The following is an 18,048-nucleotide window of genomic DNA, read 5'->3' as shown; positions in this document are numbered from 1 at the left end:
ACAAAATGAAATTAATCCAGTACCCTTTTATTTTATCACAACACAAAGGGTAATTTTCATAAAATTGAAGGGTACCGTACCATACTTTTATTCTGTTTCAATATTCTTACTTTTATGTTTTCCTCACTACATTGGTATTGACATCATATACACAGACTATTTCCAAATTCTGGAGAACTTATGTATATTCTCTTTTATTGAAGGAAAAGTGTTCTCCAGTGAATAGACGTGAGTCTATTCAACTACATTTTTGCTAAAAACTCAAATTTTCTCAAATAAATTTTTCATGTCAGCTAATAAATCTCTACTAGATTGTTAGCACTCATAAGCTCTTCTATAATATTTTTGAAGTTCTAGATGAAGACAGAAGTTTGAGCTATATATTTAGGATAAAGAAATAAATATATGGATGTTGAAATAAAAAAATTATATAAATTGAAATATTATTCGTTGTGAAATCCTGAAGAGCTACCTGATAAGCAGACCATTCTATTTATTCAAATTTCAAATAAATAATTCTGCTGAGAAGGGGTTTTCAGAGGTCAAACAGGGCTTGACAATCATACACTTTCTTTAAATTATAAAAAGTATACCTCTATGACCTTTACACCAAATTCTGCTACTCAGCCAGTGAATCAACTTACTTTGAAAATTCACAACTATGATTGTGATAAATTGGGTTCCCAAGTTTCAAGCTGCGACTGTCCTTCACTAAATGACTCAAAGTTTGTTAAATATTTGGAAGTAATGATTGACCAGCACTTAAGATGGGATTCTCATATTCAATCATTATGCCAAAAGACCAAATTTATAATAATTAAATTCTATAGATTAAGCCTTCTTAAACTGCCACGGCTTGCCAAAATGACATATTTTGCTTATGCACAATCTGTGCTGCAATATGGGATAAGAGTTTGGGGAGGTGCAGCAGAAAGACATATTAGTAAGGTCTTCAACCTGCAAAAGCATATTATAATGAAAGCTGCACTCAACAAGCCAAGGCTATACCCGACCAGGATACTTTTTCAGGAGATCAAAATATTATCAATCAAACAACTCTATTTAAAAAACATAACATTATATCTAATAAAAAATAAGAATCTTTTCAATATCTGGGTTAATCCATATGATACACGTCGAATTTTTAGAACTTCTAACCTAATTGGAACAAATGTGAGTGTCTGTAGGATGCAATTTCCCTATAGGTGTGAAAAGCTTGTAAATATCGTTCCCCAGGAATTGCTTGCAAATTCTCCGCCAAGTAAATTGAAGAAAGATACCATCTTATGTATCAAAACATCCACTGATATCTTTGGTAATATAATACATTAGCTTTGTTGGTTGAACTTCTATCACTGTTTCTCCACTGATATAAAGCCTATAAATCATTCATAATTTTTTTTTTATACAATATACATATCTCTTTTTTTATAGAAAGTACACTTTTTTATCTTGTTGTTTCTGTGCTGTCTAGTTTACGTCTTTTATCCTGCACAACTTCACTGTGAACATTGTTATACTTATATTTCAATAGTATACTTACAATCAACTGTGTATTTCATTCTATTTTTTTATTCTCGTTATATTTTACTTTCTAGTTATTAAAGTTAATATATTTCTTGATTAAGCTCACGAACGGATGTCTTGTGAGCTTTACATTCTCTTGTACTTTGATTTTTTGTATTTATACATTGAACATGTCAATTTGTTTATTTTTGTAATATTGTACAAGGAATGAATAAATTTGAATTTGAAAGATCTCTTCAAGATTGTTAGCACTCATAATTTCTCCTATAATATTTTTCACTTCTATATTTTTAGGATAAATAAATAAATATGGATGTATTAAATTACATTTTGAAAAGGAAAATAATTCTTTTTGTGAAATCCTGAAGAGCTACTTGCTAAGCAGACCATTCTACTTATCTGTGGAGAAATTTCCACAAAATGACGACGTGACTGCGTTCCCAGTGAGATAAGACATGAGATCAGATATCAAGTAAATCAATTAAATAAGACCCCTATGTGTGTCTTATTTTAAAAAGTAAAACATCAATCTACATTCATTCCATAATAAAAGTGGAAGGTTCATGAGATATTGCAAGCTTTTATTGTATGCAAGCTTCTATTGTGTACCATATGTCTCAAATTTAAATTTATTATATGTCTGTATTAGGCTAATGGTCAACAAAGGTGTGGGTGAAGTATGAAAAAGAAAGTATCTACTGAATAGTAACTTCAAGTTCTGATTTGTGAGTTGAAAACTACCGCACTTACTAATGGGTACTTTAAAATATTCTAAGCCTAATTATTCGAAAATATTGAAAGAGTTTAATCAAAAAGCATCTATAGAAAAAATTGTACGGTATGATGTGAGCTCCTAAATATATTTTATTGTAATAAATTAAACATTCCATATCTTCACAGCTAATCCACACCAACAATTCGGCAGAGCTAAAAGGGGAGGGTGCCAAATGCTTTTACAGTTTATAGGTAGGGTGTTTCAGAAAAAAATCGTCCCCTTCGCTGCTGCAAGCTGAGCTACCTCAGCTATAATACCCAGGTCTAAAGTTTTTCAACCAGTGCTGTGGCTGCTTGTGCTACAGAATGTGTTACTTGCATTCTGCACAATTCAATAATCATCTTCATGTTTCTACAGTTTCGACAGGATCTTCTTCTACTTCTTCTCATGAGTTTGGTGGATTAGTATTTTTTGATTCTCTGCGGAATTATAGGTACTACAAATGCTGCAAAATTCAAGAAAATACCACGTCGATATCTGCGACTATAAGGTATGGTACATTTTCAACGTAACTTAAGTTACACCTACTTTCATTTTATTTGTGATTTTGAACTATTTGTATTTTCATTATAATAGAAGGAATTGATTATTTATGAAACTAGAATGTTATCATAATATGAAATTTTAAATTATGAAGAGCTGTAAACTATTTACTTTGTAATTTTATTTTATAATCCAAAACAAATTTGAATTTGAGTTAAAGTAAAGCACGTACAGTAGTAGTAACCTTACCTATCAAAAGTTTTGGAACAGTGAATACGGTACATAATATAGTCAAAAATTGAATTCAATTCCCTCAAAATAATAATTCGACGTCATAATTTCCACAAATTTTGAATCCAAGAATATTTCTACTTGATAATGGTGTCCGGTCCAGAATTCAAAGCTTTCTCCAAACATAATGTAAACAGGTTGGCAGTACCAATGCCAATGCAAAAGAACAAGAAGGCGACAGAAGAGAAAAATATTGAAGATGGCTGTCTGAACGATTGTCTGATTTGTGCGTTCGATCCTTTCTTTATTGTTTGCCGACTCATAAAGGGAATCCTCCCTCAGCGAACACTCTTTTTCATCTCAACAGTAACCGGAATATCTGCATTCTGAAAAGGTTGAAGTGAAGAAGATAGTTTAAAGAGGTTTGTAGCAATGATAAATGTGCTCAGTATTCCAGAACCGGTCCTTCAACCCTTTCGCTTTTCGCTGTCAGCCCTAGGTCCCTTGTTTTGGATCCTTATGTTTGACTATTCATCCTTTCCTACGCCTCCCCCTCTTCAGTTTTGCAGGACCCTTTAGCAGCTCCTGCTTTGAGATGTTGCAAAAGCTTCATTAAACTGGTAGCAGATCAGCTGGGCTTCAAGATGATCAGTTTGGTTTATGATTGATCTGGTGGATGAACTCAGTGGGTGCTGTGTGGGTGCAATTTCATTTTTTCAAGTTTATTCAAGGTTTTAGGACTTGCAAGATAACTTTGTTTAGAATCATGTTTAGTGATTGACGTACCGATGTGTTTCAAGCTTGTTTTATATACAGATTACCTGAAACAGGTAGGCTAGGATTCTTTTGTTTTGAAGCTTATTTTATTTTATTAAATTTACCATCAACTATTTGTTCAAACTTTCGAGCACGATTTTACGCTTTTTGCAAATTGTTTTATTGAGAGAAGGCTTTTTGTTTGTGGTAGTTAGATACATTGAAAACCTAACCTTCATTTTTTTTATCTTGTTGGAGCATTTGTTTGAGAAAACCAGAATTTTGTGTTCACTTTCTTAGATATTATTTAAAAATAGCATTACAATATAACTCTCTGACCGCTTACTAAGTATACTGTATTCACTTTTATTCTCATCAAGGATTTTATTTACTTGGAAATTGCACAAAGTAACCAATAAAAACTAGGCTATTTGCAATTTTTTAGATCTGACTCAAGGATGCTTTTTATTGATAAACCATACTTTCCATTATGAGTAATGTAGGTATTGCAACTCATGATGCAATTCAATATAAAAATCTTTACCATCAAAATTTATTGTAAACTTTGAACCCTTGAAGGCTTCTCTTAACATTAAGAAATATAGCCTAAAGCTTTTTGATTGGATACAAATGGTGTTACAGGTTATCTTGATACGCATGTAGCTTAAAGGTGCAATCCCTTAACAACGTCTACGATTCTAACCGCAGGGCTTTAGCCGCTCAGTTGTTAGCGGCTGTAGCCATCTATGTATAGTATATAATTCATTATTTTTCGAATTAAGATAGGGTTTTTTACATTAATATAACTTTGCTCTTAACGTGTGATTTCATTTGAAATATTGTACGAATAAATAAAATATACGTCTCTAGCCGATAGCAACTGATCGGCTATAGCCGATCGGCAAGAATTCCAAAGTCGTTGCTAAGTGATTGCACCTTTATTCCGTATTTTCAATCTTGTCCTGTTTTGTAGGATTGTTTTCCATCTATTATAAACGCAACACAAACTAATTTAGAGATGCGATCAAAAGAATTATTGAAAACACTGCAGGATTTATTTTATTTTCACAAATTTTGCTGGCCGAATAAGCAACTACTGTTTTGGTTAGGTTACTGAAATTGGTACCTAGTTTCTGGTTATAGCAAAAGTTAAAACAAAAGTTCCAACAGGGCTCTATTAAATAAAATTCTGTAGTAATCAGTCACCCAAATTAGATAAATGTAATCTCAAATATAGATATTTGATAAAGCTCGAAATAAATTTGGCCACCTGTCATGGAACCAGTGGGTTTACAAGTTAGGACAAGTTTGAGTGAGTCGGGAGGGATTATTTCTTATTGCGCTCATTATTCTAGGGTTGCCGGATTTTTATATCTTATACCTGGCGTCTGACCACCAGATCTTGGTGACCCGACTGGTGTCTCCACTCGGTTCGCCAAACCGGCAGCCAATCCTGGTGTTTCAGTGGGTTCTCCAGCGTACTTCACACTCGGCCGCCAATGGTTGATCTCTGGCGACCCACTGGTATTCGAGTTTTATGGCTGTTTGAAATACGAGCTTAAGGGTATGGTGACATTAGATGCAAGTTTGTACAAGTGCACGCGAGACCATGCGTGCATATAAAACAACATCTGGAAAGAGCCATAGAACACTCACACTAAGCATGCACTTGCTGGTGGCGTTCAGTGTGTGCAGTGACAGACAAGTTACGTATTTCTATAGCTCTCTCCAGTATTTTCACATCTGCACACCTGTTCTCAAGTGCACGTGCACATAGATGCATCCAATGTGATCATCCCCCCAAGTCTAGTTACACATTCACATTAATTTTTGGACTTATGACTCATTGCCGTCCTTATAAATTCTATTAGATTGAACAGAACTCGACAAACAGATGAGGTTTTCATGTTTTTGCCAAATTCCGTTTATTGTGGTAGATGTCATAATTAAGGACGGCAAAAATCAATGTGTGTATAACCACTACCTCCATAAACAAAGCCATAGTGCATTCTAGTGACGTCAGCACATTTAGAGCTACTCACCACCTCCTTCACCTACCTATGCATAATACATGTCAAATTTATAGATATTTTCAATGCTCATAAGGTACAAAGTGTTTTATTAAAATGACTCATATCAACTACCTTGTGTCTCTTTCGGTTGCAGTATGCACTCTTGAGATTAAATTAGAATATCAAATCAGGCACTAAATTGAATGTATAATTTTATACGTTTGATACTAAGGTTTTATATACTTTGCTTTTTGAAGTACACAGCTCGAGTGCTAACTAGAATAATAAATTGTTATTCATGATGTAGTCGAATTTGAATTTTATTTCTAATCTGGGACTATTAAAAAATAATTAAAATCAGTATAGTTACTAGTGCTTGAGATCAATATTGTGATACCGATGATCATTTCTTATATTACTGTTTCAAGTGCTTAATAACTTGATTGTTTCAGGTTGTTTGAGCCGAAATGACCTCTAATAAAACTATTGGTCGCAAGCCAGCTGTGTCTGGTAAGTATTATTCTCAGATTTACTCTTTCTGCTTGTTTCTGCCTCAACTATGAATGTTTGCTTAGCATGCTTTTATCATGAGTTTTTTTTAATTTGCACTCATCAAAATCAAAGAGGAACACCCCAATAAAAAGTTATATTCCTAATTAAACTAACTTTGAATTCCACATCAGTGCTTTAATGTTATTCACATTTGACAACTATTGGAAACAATTCTTTTCCCGTTACAACAAATTTATGAATAGTTCGAAGGGTTTTTGGATTTTTTGACTCATTCCTCCATCGACTAACAATTACAATCATTTTCTATATTGTTCTATCTTTTAAAAGTAGCTTTGATAGGGTGTGTACTTTAGAAAAAAAACTTACCAAAATCGTATAATTGACTATTATGCTCTCATTCAAGTATAAGTATTTGAATAATCATGTTTGCATTTTAATTCAAAACAACCTGACCTTGGGGCTTTAAATAAAGTTGAAAACAAATTTGCTCAAGCGCATCATCAAATTGATATAGTCAGACAGTTTCTATGCAACGAATTTATTGTTTCTTCATCAAGCAGCAAATTATTAAAATTGAATATGTTTCACATTTTTAGAAAATAAATGTTTTAAAGTTTATCAAATTGTCATTTAAAACTTACAATCTAAAAGTAAAAACCTTACTCAGGTAATGTCTGATTTAAATTTATGGTAACTTAATTCAAGAGGTGACAGCTGTTAGTTAGAAATTTAGAAAAAAGAATGATTGATTCTTTTGAAATTTCTCTTTGTATTTTTTCCTATTTTTTATTGTAGAGTGTTATATTTTTCTTGAGACAAATACTGTTTTGTTTGCATGTTAGGTTGGGCCTCGGCATTACTTTTTTTGGCTGTTTCAACCACAGCGACTTATGGTTACCTTTATGGGCAGCCAGTGCAATTGACTGCTGAACAATTGGCCTCATTGTTTGGCCCTGACGGTTGCCTTCAAGGTAGGAACATCCAAACTACGGGGATAACTAACTTTTTCTGTCAAATACAACCATTTCTCTCTCCATCTCATCAAAATCAAAGAGGAACACCCCAATAAAAAGTTATATTCCTAATTAAACTAACTTTGAATTCCACATCAGTGCTTTAATGTTATTCACATTTGACAACTATTGGAAACAATTCTTCTCCCGTTACAACAAATTTATGAATAGTTCGAAGGGTTTTTGGATTTTTTGACTCATTCCTCCATCGACTAACAATTACAATCATTTTCTATATTGTTCTATCTTTTAAAAGTAGCTTTGATAGGGTGTGTACTTTAGAAAAAAAACTTACCAAAATCGTATAATTGACTATTATGCTCTCATTCAAGTATAAGTATTTGAATAATCATGTTTGCATTTTAATTCAAAACAACCTGACCTTGGGGCTTTAAATAAAGTTGAAAACAAATTTGCTCAAGCGCATCATCAAATTGATATAGTCAGACAGTTTCTATGCAACGAATTTATTGTTTCTTCATCAAGCAGCAAATTATTAAAATTGAATATGTTTCACATTTTTAGAAAATAAATGTTTTAAAGTTTATCAAATTGTCATTTAAAACTTACAATCTAAAAGTAAAAACCTTACTCAGGTAATGTCTGATTTAAATTTATGGTAACTTAATTCAAGAGGTGACAGCTGTTAGTTAGAAATTTAGAAAAAAGAATGATTGATTCTTTTGAATTTTCACTTTGTATTTTTCCTATTTTTTATTGTAGAGTGTTATATTTTTCTTGAAACAAATATGTACTGTTTTGTTTGCATGTTAGGTTGGGCCTCGGCATTACTTTTTTTGGCTGTTTCAACCACAGCAACTTATGGTTACCTTTATGGGCAGCCAGTGCAATTGACTGCTGAGCAATTGGCCTCATTGTTTGGACCTGACGGTTGCCTTCAAGGTAGGAACATCCAAACTACGGGGATAACTAACTTTTTCTGTCAAATACAACCATTTCTCTCTCCATCTCCTCAAAATCCAAAATACAAATCCTCTGAATCTCTTAATACTGATATTCAATGCATTAGTGATATAAAATGAAAATTCTAATACAGTAACTTTAAATTATGATAATAATGGAATGAAAAGCCGGCCAGGATAGCTGAGAACTAAGGCTTTGCACCCTTCAGTCTGCTAGCGCTACCTAGTTGTGGGTTCGAGTCCCGCCGGTAGGCAAGGACGTTTGATCATCTCATCAAATCACCCTCGTACTTTCTATTACCCACGCACAAGCTAAGAGTACATGTGCACATCATCCGAAAAAATGTGATTAAGTATTCTGTTAGGAATATATATTGATATTAAAATAATATAAATTTAAAATTTCAATTCTAAATTATTTTATATTAGAAAGCCTCTCGGTCTGAATAACTTTTTATAGGCCTACTCTAATTTCAGTATAATGATTACTTATTTAAAGCTTAGTCAGTTCTAAGAGAAAATACTAATAAAGAATTGCAGTTTCAAATACATGCAACTGATAGTTTTGACAACGTACTCTGATTATGAATGAATATCTAATGATAAAATTATATAAAATGTTTTAATAATGATCAATTTTCGAATATAAACGGTTAATCATTTTTAAAACCAACCAAATAATTCAATATGATAATTGTGTAATATGAATATTTTAAGTGACATTTTTAGCTAGCCTATTTCAGAAAAATTCAGTCTAAAATGTTATGTAATTTTTCAAGTGGTTCCAAATATGAGAATATTCATCCTAAATTCCATCATTACTTAGGTCATTCTAATTGGCCACTCAAGTTATTCAAAAGTAAGTTGGTCGGTAGGAGCACCAAGATAACAATATTTAAAACATTGGTGCGTCCAGTGGCAACATATGCGGCAGAAACTTGGCTGACGAAAATGCTTTAAAAATCTTTGAAATATCCATATTAAGAAGAATTTACAGTCCCATTCAGGTTAATGAGCAGCAATGGCGAATAAGAAAAAATGAATAAATAGAAGAAAAGGAGAAATAAATAGAATAAATAGAAGGAGAAAATATAGTGCGTTTCGTTGAGGCCCAAAAAATAAGGTGGTTGGAGCATTATGTGATGAGGATGAGTGAGGCTAGAATGACAAAAATAGTTTTCAATAGCAAGTTGTACAGCAGACGAAAAAAAGGTAGGCCAAGGAGCAGGTGGGTGGACCAAGTGATGGATGTCCTGAGAAAGATGGGGGTGAGAGGATGGAAAGAAAGAGCCATGAACAGAGAGGAATGGAGGCGTGTTGTGGGGGAGGCCAGGGCTCACCTAGGGCTGTAGAGCCGGATAAAGAAAGAGTTGGCCACTCAAGGCTCTACAATTTAATACGTGAAATATGAATCTTCTATTCAATTACAATACTAAGTTCTGTAATTAGTATTTAAAATGAGAGATAATAGCTATCACAAAAAATATTTTTCTTGATTCGTCTCAATTCAATTGAATTCGAATAAAGCCATGATTATCACAAAACATGAAAATTAAAGTACCCTTTTTTAACATATATTTTTATTTGAATAAAAGTAAGCCCTGAACAAAAAAGTGTGCAAATGTTTATTGTTAAGACTCATCACATTGATCACGCAATATCAGACTGAAATGAATAAATAAATAAATTATTATTGGACGAAATCTTTTTAAATTATGAAGATCGTATTCACTTACATCAGTCATTCTATAACTCAAGAAATATTTAGGTCAAACGAGGTATTGCTCAGAACAATAAAAAACCTAATTTTGGAGATTTTCTCGTGCCAATAGAAGTTATTATTGACTGATAAAATATTATTTTCAATGACAACGGAATTACTAGTTGCCATACTAAAATGTTCAATTCTATCACAGCTGCCATTGGAAGTGAAAAATATAATTTCTATAGCTTCTCTGTTGGAGTAAAACAACAATGATATGATTTGATTAAAAAACAATCCCAACAAGCACTTGTGTAGGTTAGATGAAAAATAATTAAACAGAAAATAGTATTAGTTTCTTCAGATATTTTGTTCAGAGCATTTAATAACCAATGCCTTGCTCTTTGATCATTTCTCCCAATGAATAATTATTTTCCAACTTGATAGAATGCCGTTCTAGTACTTGCATTCTTCAATAGTCTGTCAAGCTTTGTCTATGTAAGCTTAAGTTTATGTTTAATTTCATCATTCCATGATTGTAAAATATAATCTCCAGGTTATGTGAATCAACAACTTCCCATGCTTTCTTCAATAACAATTACCACTTTACTAAATCTATATTCATAAACTTATCAAATCACATCATTTTTCTGTCCTAAAAACATCTCTTGGTAGGATATGGTGAAGGTTCAAGTTGTGTACAGAATCACTTGCATCACAATCGTTTTACGTTTTTCATCAATTAATGCTATGTTTATTATAACTGTATATGCTTTTCATCAGCCGATGAAAAGCGTAACCTTACAAACAGAACGGTCAGGTCGATATATAGATTTTCGCTCGCTATCTACTTATAATGAATGACTCCAAATGCTTCTATCATTGCCGGCCGTTTAGTGGCATCGACCGTGACTTACTCATTCTTTTTGCACCTTTAGTGGGGTTTCACATCAAAGCTGGGCCGAGCCGAGCGGAATCCGCGTGCGTGCTAACTATGCAGGATTTAGTTGGGAGCATTCAAATCAACGCCGGGCCGAGCCGAGCGGAGCGGATTTGTGCAGTCGGCTTGATGCCCAACTCGAGCGTTTTCGGCCAAGCGGATTCTGCCTTCTTTCGGTTTTATGATTGAATAAATAGATAGATTATGGTAGAATGTTTTAATTGAATACATTGGAATTTGATATGAACTAGAATCGTGAATGAAAACTAACTGGAAAATTGATACTTGTTATAAAATATGGCTTTGTTGCTAGGTAACTAGTACAGATGATTCTGTAAAGATATGACATTCAATTTAGTAGAAATGAATCCCAGTATAAATAATCAAATGTATGGGTACTCATTCCAAAATATCTCCAAAACCTTTCTTCATCTTCTCGGTGTTGCTTGTATAGAGTTGCAAACTGTCCACTAGTCTCGTAATTTTTATTATATCGTGAGTCCAGGATCTTCTTCCTCCTCCATCATCGAATGAACTAATATCCAGTAACATCACCATCATCATCATCATCAAAGTAGATGACATCATTATTGAACTTTCAACTGACAATGAAAACTACTTGATCTGAAAACTAGGCTAAAAACCCTACTGAGTGAATCGGCAATCGGCTTCAGTGCGAACGCAGGCAGATTCCGCTCGGCCGATCCGCCTCCGGCCGATTCCGCTTGGCTCGGCCTGGCCCTACCCAGCTTTGGTGTGAAATGGGCCTTAGGCGTGTGATGGTAAGTAGTCTGTACATAGCCAAACAAAAAATTCCCCGGACTCTTAAACTTGATCCCTGAACTGATTTACCCCTTCCACAGCATCAAGACACTGCTAGTCGTAGCAATAACATTAGATCATCCAGTTGAGTTGTATCCAGCGAATTGAGTCAACCAGCCAGTATGCTGTAATTTTATAATGAGGCCTAGGAATTCAAAGTCAGGCATGCGCAGTTGGTTTCATTTTATTTCCGCACCGACCAACTAAGTATCTTCTCATCAGTCCAATACTATACATAATGAATCCTTTATATGCATACCTGAATCCACCCCTAAATGCATTATGATTTTTTTTTGTTTCTTGGCATCTGCTTTGAAAAAGCTACTAAATTTCAGCTACTAAATATTATTGAAGAGACTTTCACAAATTAATGAATGAAGATTCTATAATACGATTTTAAAGTTGTGAGTTAAAGGCCTACTGGGTATGAGAGTTGTCAAGGTAGGGAGTTTGAGGCTACGATGTGAACCTTGGTCATCAATCGCTTCTCAGGCTGTGGGCTAAATCCCGAATCTGCCTCGAATCCGCCTGAAAGTTCTTTAGTTATCTGTCATAAATTCCAAACGAAAACTTGGATCATGTGCACATCACAATATTTTTTTTCTATCGAAAGTATATGATGCGGAACGTAAATCTGGAATAATGTATTGTTGCTATCTCCAAATGTTTTGATTTGTTCTATGTAATTATTTGACTTATTTGTGTTCTAGATTTTAGATTTTGTAGTTTAAAAGTTTGTAGTTTCTTTGTTTGTTACCTTAATCTTGACAGTTTGTAGTTTCTTTTTTGTTACCTGAATCTTGACAGTTTGTAGTTTCTTTTTTGTTACCTCAATCTTGACAGTTTGTAGTTTCTTTTTTGTTACCTCAATCTTGACAGTTTGTAGTTTTTTTTTGTTACCTCAATCTTGACAGTTTGTAGTTTCTTTTTTGTTACCTCAATCTTGACAGTTTGTAGTTTCTTTTTTGTTACCTCAATCTTGACAGTTTGTAGTTTCTTTTTTGTTACCTCAATCTTGACAGTTTGTAGTTTCTTTTTTGTTACCTCAATCTTGACAGTTTGTAGTTTCTTTTTTGTTACCTCAATCTTGACAGTTTGTAGTTTTTTTTTGTTACCTCAATCTTGACAGTTTGTAGTTTCTTTTTTGTTACCTCAATCTTGACAGTTTGTAGTTTCTTTTTGTTACCTTAATCTTAGTTCCTGGTCCTCTTGCTTATTTTTTATCGTCTCAAATTTGTTTGCCAGCTGAACTAAGGTGAAATTGCTTAGTACAGCTTTGCAATTCTTTAGCGACAACTCGAGACGTCACTAAGTCTCCTTTAGTGAGGTCCACGTTATAATGGCAGTGTTTAATTAGCAATGGAATTGCTATATTTGTCTATTATTCAACAAAGTGGATAGTGCTATCTCTTTCTTGCTTTGCTCTGTTGCCAGAATGTCTTTTAACAATGTAGAATTAATAATTAACAAAATATAATTCATCTTAATTATAAAAATTCATTATGAGATTAATGAAAAATATAATTTCTTGCTTAATAAAATATAATTGATTATTTTAAACAAGAATGAATAGTTAATATTACATCAATAAACCTGTATCAGCTACCCTCCATAGAAGGCATTGACAAGACAGAGGATCGACAACGTTGCTCTCCTATATTTCTCCACTGCCATAATAACGTGAATCTCACTATAGCTAACATTAAAACCGTTGTTTGCTTTAGTCAACAGACCATTTGTAGTTTCAATCCACTCGTATTTCATCTATTTGATACCTTTTGTTTAAAATTAAACTAACGATCTGAGTAACTGGGTTGTTGAACTTTGTGAAATTGGTATCTAAAAATGAGCATTGCATTGAAATGACAAATATATATATATATATATATATATATATATATATATATATATATAATATATATATATATATATATATATATATATATATATATATATGTATATATATGTAGAATGACAATAACGTACTTTCAAAAACCTTGTATTATTTTTGTTATGAACATTTTACTAAATTATTTCAACAGTAATCAATCAATTGAAATTCTCTACAACTTTTAAAAAGGCGGTATGGGTAAATAAGAAGGGTGTTAAATTATACACAGACACACGATGCACTTCAAAATATTCATTCTTTTATGATTAACATATAAAGTCATAAATTTAAATTCAAATAATCATTATAGTGACTCGATCTCTTTATATTCAACCATCATCGGAGAATTCAGCATTTTTAATGTATGATCAGGTCTTCCATCATATTTAGTTATTCTTCCATCACAAAAACTGAAGTTTTGAAATTTGAATAAATGTTTCTTGATAATGTTTTCGTGGCCTGGTAACTTATGCATCGTTCCATCTGCTAATGTTCATTTATTTGAATCTCAATATTGTTCATTGTATTGTCTCATAACTCCACATCGTGCATGAATATATTATTTTAAAAGCCTAATAATCAATTCAATGTAATATTGTTCACTTCTGTATTAAATAGCTTAACTAAAATTCAATTTGTTTCCTTTTTATTTCAGGGGTTTTAACAATGGCAGATACACAGCCTCCACCCATCCAAGATACCACAATTACCACATGCGCAGGTAAATACAAATTTTCAGTTTAACAATGAATTAAGAGTTTATGAAGTTTTAGAATCGCTTACATTTTTCAATATTATAATAGAACTATCTAGATTTAAGAATAAAATAATTCGGTTCCTACTTTAAAAAATCTCAAAATAATATTGTGAAAATTTTCAACCAATTTAGTTTTGTAAATGAAACCTTGTTACGGTAATCCTTTACTATTAAAGTTCATTATACTGTAGGCTATAAATGAACATTTTACTAAATTATTTCAACAGTAATCAATCAATTGAAATTCTCTACAACTTTTAAAAAGGCGGTATGGGTAAATAAGAAGGGTGTTAAATTATACACAGACACACGATGCACTTCAAAATATTCATTCTTTTTTGATTAACTTATACTATTCTCATATAAAGTCATAAATTTAAATTCAAATAATCATTATAGTGACTCGATCTCTTTATATTCAACCATCATCGGAGAATTCAGCATTTTTAATGTATGATCAGGTCTTCCATCATATTTAGTTATTCTTCCATCACAAAAACTGAAGTTTTGAAATTATTGAATAAATGTTTCTTGATAATGTTTTCGTGGCCTGGTAACTTATGCATCGTTGCATCTGCTAATGTTCATTTATTTGAATCTCAATATTGTTCATTGTATTGTCTCATAACTCCACATCGTGCATGAATATATTATTTTAAAAGCCTAATAATCAATTCAATGTAATATTGTTCACTTCTGCATTAAATAGCTTAACTAAAATTCAATTTGTTTCCTTTTTATTTCAGGGGTTTTAACAATGGCAGATACACAGCCTCCACCCATCCAAGATACCACAATTACCACATGCGCAGGTAAATACAAATTTTCAGTTTAACAATGAATTAAGAGTTTATGAAGTTTTAGAATCGCTTACATTTTTCAATATTATAATAGAACTATCTAGATTTAAGAATAAAATAATTCGGTTCCTACTTTAAAAAATCTCAAAATAATATTGTGAAAATTTTCAACCAATTTAGTTTTGTAAATGAAACCTTGTTACGGTAATCCTTTACTATTAAAGTTCATTATACTGTAGGCTATAAATGAACCTTTTTCAGGAATCTATATGTTAATTAATTATACTCACATATGGAAGTAAATAGGCTAACTGAATTTTCAAACTTCATTAATGTACTCACAAAAACGAAATATATTACAATTAGAACGTTCAACCTAGATAAAAATCCAATTATAATTATAATGTAAATATTATTATCTGTTGTTCCTCTGATTCATCTTCTTAATTTTTCGTAAAAAAAACATTCATCACAGGATTTCTGGGCCATTTTTGAACCTGATTAAATTCTCATTAAATAAAAAGACTAAGAAATTGCCATTATTCAATAAAATTCTATTTCTGTCTATTAATTTTTATTTAATAATATGTATCATCTGATGGTTATGCTATATTTCTATAATCTATCATTCCTGTTTCTATCTATTAATGTACGTAGCTACTGTTTATCTTCAAGAAGACATTTTTGTACTATCGAAGTGGAATATTCTCTTAAATATCAGTATAGGATAAGTATTAATAATTAGCTGTTATTTTTGCTCTAGCTGGTGGAGATCAGTGTCCTTCGTCTGCAGAGACCCAGGAAAAAGAATCACTTAAAGCTTCCAATTATACGGCAAACTTCAAAGAGAAGACACCCATGTGCTTGGTCAATGAACTTGCCAGGTACAACAAGGTAAATTTACTATTTTCGTGAAACATTTTTCAGTTCATATTCTACGTACATGGTGCTCATAAATTAATATTGTGGTTTCAACTCTATATTATTTATTACATTCCATTTTATTCATAATAAATATTATATTTTATATATTCATGTAAAAATTGATACGTGTAGCTCTCTGGTTATAGTACTAGAACTTGAAAACTACAATAATAGGTAGTACAATACCTATTATCGTAGTACTGAAATCTTCATAAGCAGTGGGCAAATTTAATATCTCTTAAAACTAGGTATTCGCATATTCATATTCTCGTATTCAAGTAGAACAATCCAAATTTGATGTCTGATAGGTTAGGTTTTTGCTTTTAAATTATTGTATTATTTAAAATTACTGTAATGAATTTTGATGGCATTTATTATTTTAAAAATACCACATTGCAATAATAACAATGTGGAATGAAATCCTGATCCTGTCGAGGTTACCCATCTAAATAAGAGTCGAATATTTATCTGAAATTGTTAACAATATTCAATATTGTTTAAGTATATTTAGAAGTTGTTTGTAATTTATTATTTCATCCCATATAGCTTTAATTTGATGCATTTCCTAATTTGATCTCTCAGACTAGCGTCGACTGTTTCCGTCCGAACAATCCCCAGCATAGACATGAATAGAATAGTATCTATTAGCCTACAGCAGACTTTATCGGCCGTATCTTTTGAATGGGATTACATCAGCTCGTCAAGTTTTCAGTTCGACAAGTCCCTATCTCTCGAAAAATCCACAGGTCTTTCTGAAAGCAACAGGAACTTGATGTACTGAAAACTGGACGTACCGAAGTGTCCTACCTGGACTGATTATTGATCAACTGAATTTTAAAATGAATGTCACCCTTTGAATCGAAATTGATCGTTTGAAGGATTTTCTTGTGTTGTGTTGAATTTGTCTACCAAGGCTGGTTCCTGATCAACTGGATCTTCATGAAGTGAATGTGAGCTTTTGAATGGAAATGGATTTTTTCCTACTAGTATTAATCATGAAAAATATAATATTACAAGGTTTAAAAACAAACTGAAAAAGTATATTGTGGAATTGGAATTGTACAGTTATGAAGAATAAATTATAGTGCCAACTCAATATGTATTTAAGACTATCTATTTTTGATGTATTTTTTTTACTTGTATTTATTTTATTATTTTGTTGAAAATAATAAATAAAGAAAGACGCATTCATGTAAATTTTGATGTATGTTTTGAATAAAGAGATTGATTGATTGTGTTGTTTATGTAGATCTCACACCAGTACCGACTGACGGAGGAACAGGGCCCGCCGCACCAGAAGCGGTTCATGGTGACGCTGAAGCTGGGCGAAGAGGAGTATGCGGCCGACGGAGCCAGCATCAAGAAGGCGCAGCACGCCGCTGCAAGCAATGCACTCGAACTCACCAAGTACGACCATCCGCCGCCCAAGGCATCCAAGTCCAGGCTCACCAAGGGTCAGTACACCTCCAATATTCATCAACCAGTCTCACACATAGGTCTATGCTATGAACTTTTTAAAGGCTCACCAAGGGTCAGTACAACTAACTAAATCAAGACCAATGTCCATCAACGATTCTTAATAGGAACTTTTTGAATTTAGATAAATCAACCGTGAAATATTCATATTAACTTCATTAGAATGAAAAATGTGTTTGTTTCCCTTGAGTTTTGAAGGCTATTGAAATTGTTGTTATGAAACCGACTTAAGGCCGTTTGCACTGTGAAAGCTTGAACTGAATTGAATCAACTAGTGGCTGCAACTAAAACACATTATAACAAACGTGATTAGATATGAATTTATTAATCCAGTTTAAAATGAAGTTTCGTTAAGTTTCAAAGCATTGTAGGTTACGGCTTTTGCTATTGGTTGCTAGGCAACCAGGCATTACTTGGGTTAGATCGTACTTGAAAATTGCTTTAAATTACGGCTACTAGTCTATTTTTGTGAACAACATTCAGTTTGGTTGGCTTCTTACCAT

At 32.5% G+C, this 18,048-nt stretch overlaps 1 protein-coding gene across 7 annotated transcripts in view; it reads left to right on the top strand.

The window, feature by feature from the left end:
- The first annotated feature begins 3,248 nt into the window (after window positions 1-3,248).
- Window positions 3,249-18,048, top strand: part of LOC111044198 (double-stranded RNA-binding protein Staufen homolog) — a 40,861-nt gene continuing 26,061 nt past the window's right edge. The window contains exons 1-7 of one of the 7 annotated variants that reach the window (XM_039445281.1): window positions 3,250-3,438; window positions 5,128-5,296; window positions 6,237-6,294; window positions 7,140-7,268; window positions 14,244-14,309; window positions 15,909-16,039; window positions 17,319-17,523. In XM_039445281.1, the coding sequence (XP_039301215.1) occupies window positions 6,252-6,294; window positions 7,140-7,268; window positions 14,244-14,309; window positions 15,909-16,039; window positions 17,319-17,523 (574 nt within the window). In that variant the 5' untranslated portion in view covers window positions 3,250-3,438; window positions 5,128-5,296; window positions 6,237-6,251. Of the gene's footprint in view, window positions 3,439-3,584; window positions 3,847-5,127; window positions 5,297-6,236; window positions 6,295-7,139; window positions 7,269-14,243; window positions 14,310-15,010; window positions 15,158-15,908; window positions 16,040-17,318; window positions 17,524-18,048 lie in introns of those variants that run through there. The other 6 variants (XM_039445274.1, XM_039445276.1, XM_039445289.1 and 3 more) reach the window with 6 other exon arrangements.

The sequence above is a fragment of the Nilaparvata lugens genome, chromosome 1, assembly GCF_014356525.2.
Source record: "Nilaparvata lugens isolate BPH chromosome 1, ASM1435652v1, whole genome shotgun sequence".
NCBI lineage: Eukaryota > Metazoa > Arthropoda > Insecta > Hemiptera > Delphacidae > Nilaparvata > Nilaparvata lugens.
This window is presented reverse-complemented; position numbering and strand designations above follow the sequence as displayed.